General features: G+C 42.2%; 1 protein-coding gene across 1 annotated transcript in view; it reads right to left on the minus strand.

The window, feature by feature from the left end:
• Positions 1-3,175: 3,175 nt before the first annotated feature.
• SLC5A3 (solute carrier family 5 (sodium/myo-inositol cotransporter), member 3) overlaps positions 3,176-4,122 on the minus strand; it is a 2,454-nt gene continuing 1,507 nt past the window's right edge. The window contains exon 2 of the mRNA XM_009894876.1: positions 3,176-4,122. Coding sequence (XP_009893178.1) covers positions 3,176-4,122 — 947 coding nt within the window.

Consider the following 4,122-nt stretch of genomic DNA (forward strand, 5'->3'; position numbering starts at 1 on the left):
ACTTTATTAAGATCCTGACTGACTGCCAATTACCACTGTGATTAATGTGGCAACTTGCTAGTTTAGCAAAAGTGAGAATACATTAACTGGGAGATGGGAGTATCTCAGATTCAACAATCAAAGTCTGCACCGTTTGTTTGCGAAGGATGATGACTCCCTGCGACACCACGGCTCCCTGCCACGCCAGAGATCTGACTGTAGTGACACCGCACAGGACACAGCCATCCTGTGTATTAACCCTTTAAACAGCGTTCTCTTTAAACAGTACATGACTTGGGTTGGGGAAGAGAGGAGGGAAAACAAGCTGGGAAAAACCATTATAAGCAAACTGCTCTTCAGGTGGCAATAAAAGCCATGCCTTCAGCTTCATAACCATGTTAAGGCACCCTGGGAAAAATGCAAGCACAGATGAAGCAATGGCAGCCAAGCAAAAGGGTCCCTGAGCTAACCTGGCTTCACAGGTTAGGTGGCAATGAGTTTGTTAATACTGAGAGCAAAGAGGACCGGTCTGGAAAATCCAAGTACCAGTCACTGATAGAAAGACATGCCAAGTTGCTAAGGAAAGGGATTTCCATTTGCCAACTACAATTCAAATTTGGCATATTAGCTGGATCCCAGCTTTTTCAAGAAGGTATTGTTGGACTGAGACTCATCTTTACCCTCCACAAGTTGTTATTTTTCACCCCACCAAGATCAAATTTTGCCCTATACTACTTTATTCTGCATAGAAACAGTTAACTATGTTTTACATCCTTCTTATGGTACCGTCCTTCCCAGCTCAGCCCACTAACCATTTAACTTGAGATGCCATTAACACATTTCACATACTACAATTTTACCATTAAAAAGGATTTAAAATATTTTTCTGAATGAAGCCAGCCACACAAGCCATAAGAAAACGTGTCTTGTCACACTGGTATTAACATCAAGATTCAAGTATGGTAACTCTTCTCTTCTACATACATTGCAACACCACTCCTACACTTACTACTGTATTTCCAGTTAAGAGCAGCCCACTTTCCAGCAGCAACAACTAAACTGAGTGAAGAAAGGTGGGGCATCTCAGCCTCTGAATAAAGTCTCGGAATGAACAGATTCAATTGATTTAAAGACAACATCAAAACAAACAAAAAGAAAACCCGACAAAAATGGAAGTTGATCATTTTAACTGGAAATATGCATTACACATCATACTACTAAGCACTATTTGGATGGCCCGCAGCTTACAGCACCACTGTACTGGAAAGCAAACTTTCTCCAGCAGTCAAAGGCAGGATTAACCCAAATTTCGTCTCTACAGAATTGTTTCACCCATAGGGGTTGGTTCTTGTTCATGTGCCAAGGAAACACTGCTGGACCCTTGAATCAATGGTGTTGGACGGTCAGCGTCGTCCCTCAGACCGTTTTTGGCCCAGCCAGTTTGTGCCCTCCCAAACAAGTCCTGAGACGAGCTCGGGATCAAAGAGAACTGGAGGAATTATTTTCATGGGAAACCTGGATATGACCACTTCATCCTGGAGGGTCAAGGAGTTTAATACTACGAGTGCAGCCAGACACGGTCAGCTGGCCTCTGCGCCTGAAAACAGGCCCTGACTTGGTTTAACGTAAGGGCAAGAGCAACCAGGATGGTAACACCTTCTCCTGCTTTACCAAAGGGGAAGCGGACCAAGCTCTGCAACCTTTTGGTCTGCTGAGCTCCACCAACCTGCCGCACACACATGTCCTCCACACCTGGAAACTGCTCATCCCTGCCTCAGGCATCCATCCTTCAGGGAAAAAAGAACCTCGCCATCTCAAGAAAAGTTCCCCCCCTCCCCCCCCTTTTTTTTTTGTTCTTTAAGAATCATAAGGGCAGACTTCAATTGCCGTCACAGATTACAACTGCACATGCTCCTTATCTCCTGACACAGAAACCCTCAGGAGACACTCCTTAAAAAAGAAGGTTTGACAGGGAGAAAGGGGAAGTGGGAGAAGATATGAGGCAAAAGGACTCTGGAAAATAAGGACCACTTCCGCCTCTTTCCCCAACTTCCCCTTCCTCTTGTCTTCCCACTTGTTTTTCTCCCCTTACAGACTCAATACACAGCAATAGTAGGGCTGCAGAGTATTTCCTTCTAGACACATACAGCAGAGGAAAAGAATTATTTTTCAGTGTGCTTACCAAACGGAAGACATGCTAAGTCTCACATGTCTCTTTTTCCCATGTGGTGGAACCTACGTCCAGATTTTTCTCTAAAAAGAGGCTAATCCTAATTATGTCCTCAAGGTTTGGAGACTGAAGAGGCTGAATATATACTGTTCTATTTCAATATACTACAAAACCTAAATAAAGAGGAGGTTGGGGTTTTTTTTCCCTTCTCCTCCATTACCAGTTTGTCATCTCCAGGGTTTGGGTGTTTGGTGTTTGTTTTTTTTTTCTTTTCTTTTCTTTTTTTAAATACAGCAACTTGTCAGTAATGGAATTTACAGTGGATAAAATGAAAAGACAAAAAAATTTCTTACAGAGGAAAAAAAGATAGGAAGCTATTAACAGGTACCATGTTTTAAGCCCTACAAGAGGGGACAAAATATATTCCTGTTGTTGCCATAAGAGAAATGAGAAACTGAAAAAAACCTAGAAGCAGTGAGCAAACTTAAAAAGTGCTAAGTTGGCCAAGGTAATACAGCTATGTTACAAAGAATGACGACACAGCAATGTGCATTGCAGTCCTACATTAAAAAAAAAAAAAAAAAAAGAATCTTTCAACACAGCTTTAATCATTTAGATTTTACACATCGATAAATGATTACTTGTTATCTTCACCTTAATGCTGACTGAGCTCTGTAACTGCCTGACTTCAAACACAGCCACCTGCCTGCCTTTGGTATATTTATACATGTATACATGGAAAAATAAAAGGTTAGTACTGCAAATGGAAAAAAAAAAGAAGGGAAAAAAAAAAGAAAACACCACATGACACTTCTGCCTTCAGCAGAGATAGGACAACATGTCTCAAATGGTCTCTAAATAGGCTAAAGTTGAGTTGATCTTACAATTATAGCGTAAACAATGCCTGGGTTGCGGTTATGTTATTTGAAAATGAAAAAAAACCCAACACACTAAACAAACAAAATCTCCAGAGACCTGTATCAACTTCTGTATGTTTAGCCATACCCTTAAAAGTTCACTATTCACTCACAAAGAGAAATAGACAAACATGAATATTCCAAGCGAACAGACACAGACCAGTCCAGTATTTAGTAATAGCTTAACTTTTGGAGTCTCTTCCAGCATTTGTAAACAAACAGTCTCTTCCTCGATCTCCCGAACAACTCTCTTGCTCATGTTTTTACTTTTAAAGCCACAGAACCAATCTATGAATTTCAAATGTCTCTCTCTATCATCAGTCTCTTCCTCGTGCTTTTTCTCCCCCATCAAAGCCGCTTGTCCGTTTGAATAACAATCAACTGGTGTCTCGACTTCAGAGTGACTCACAGAAATCACCGGGTTGCTGTCATCTCTGCAAGTAACCAGAAGATTGATATCCTCCGGCTTAATATTTTTAATATTTTCTTCGGATTTGCCGTTTGGAATGATATGGTTAGCGTTTTCATTGCACTTGAGGATGCTCTTTTCCTGCACTTTGTACAGCTCCCCCTTTGCGGTGCTCTCTTTTATGTTCCTGTTCTTCACGGCCCAGAAAGTGGTCGTCCGAACCTGCTCCTTCGTCGGCGGAGGCGTGAGGAGGCTTACTACAAAGGTCACAATCCCAGTGATCCAGAAGAGAGCTGTTGCAACATACATGTAATGGATGTTTTTGATAAAGCTTGGCCTAGTGTCCGGCTGGTTACACTCCGGAGCACGATAGATAAACGCCAGTATCAACCGTATCGCTCCAAGAACAAACCCGGCCATTCCGCCATAGAAAGCCCCCTGCTCATTGCAACGCTTCCAAAAGATCCCCATAAGAAACAGAGCAGCCACCGGCGGGGTCAAATAGTCCGCTACCTCTTGAATATAAAGGTACATCTGACCACCTTGCATTTCTACAATTATCGGGACCCAGGCAATGCTTATAACTACCATGAACGCAACAAAGACTCTTCCTACAATCATCAGTTCTCTAGACGTCGCGCTCTTCC

This window comes from Charadrius vociferus, unplaced genomic scaffold (genome assembly GCF_000708025.1).
Source record: "Charadrius vociferus isolate BGI_N301 unplaced genomic scaffold, ASM70802v2 scaffold201, whole genome shotgun sequence".
Classification (NCBI taxonomy): Eukaryota; Metazoa; Chordata; class Aves; order Charadriiformes; family Charadriidae; genus Charadrius; species Charadrius vociferus.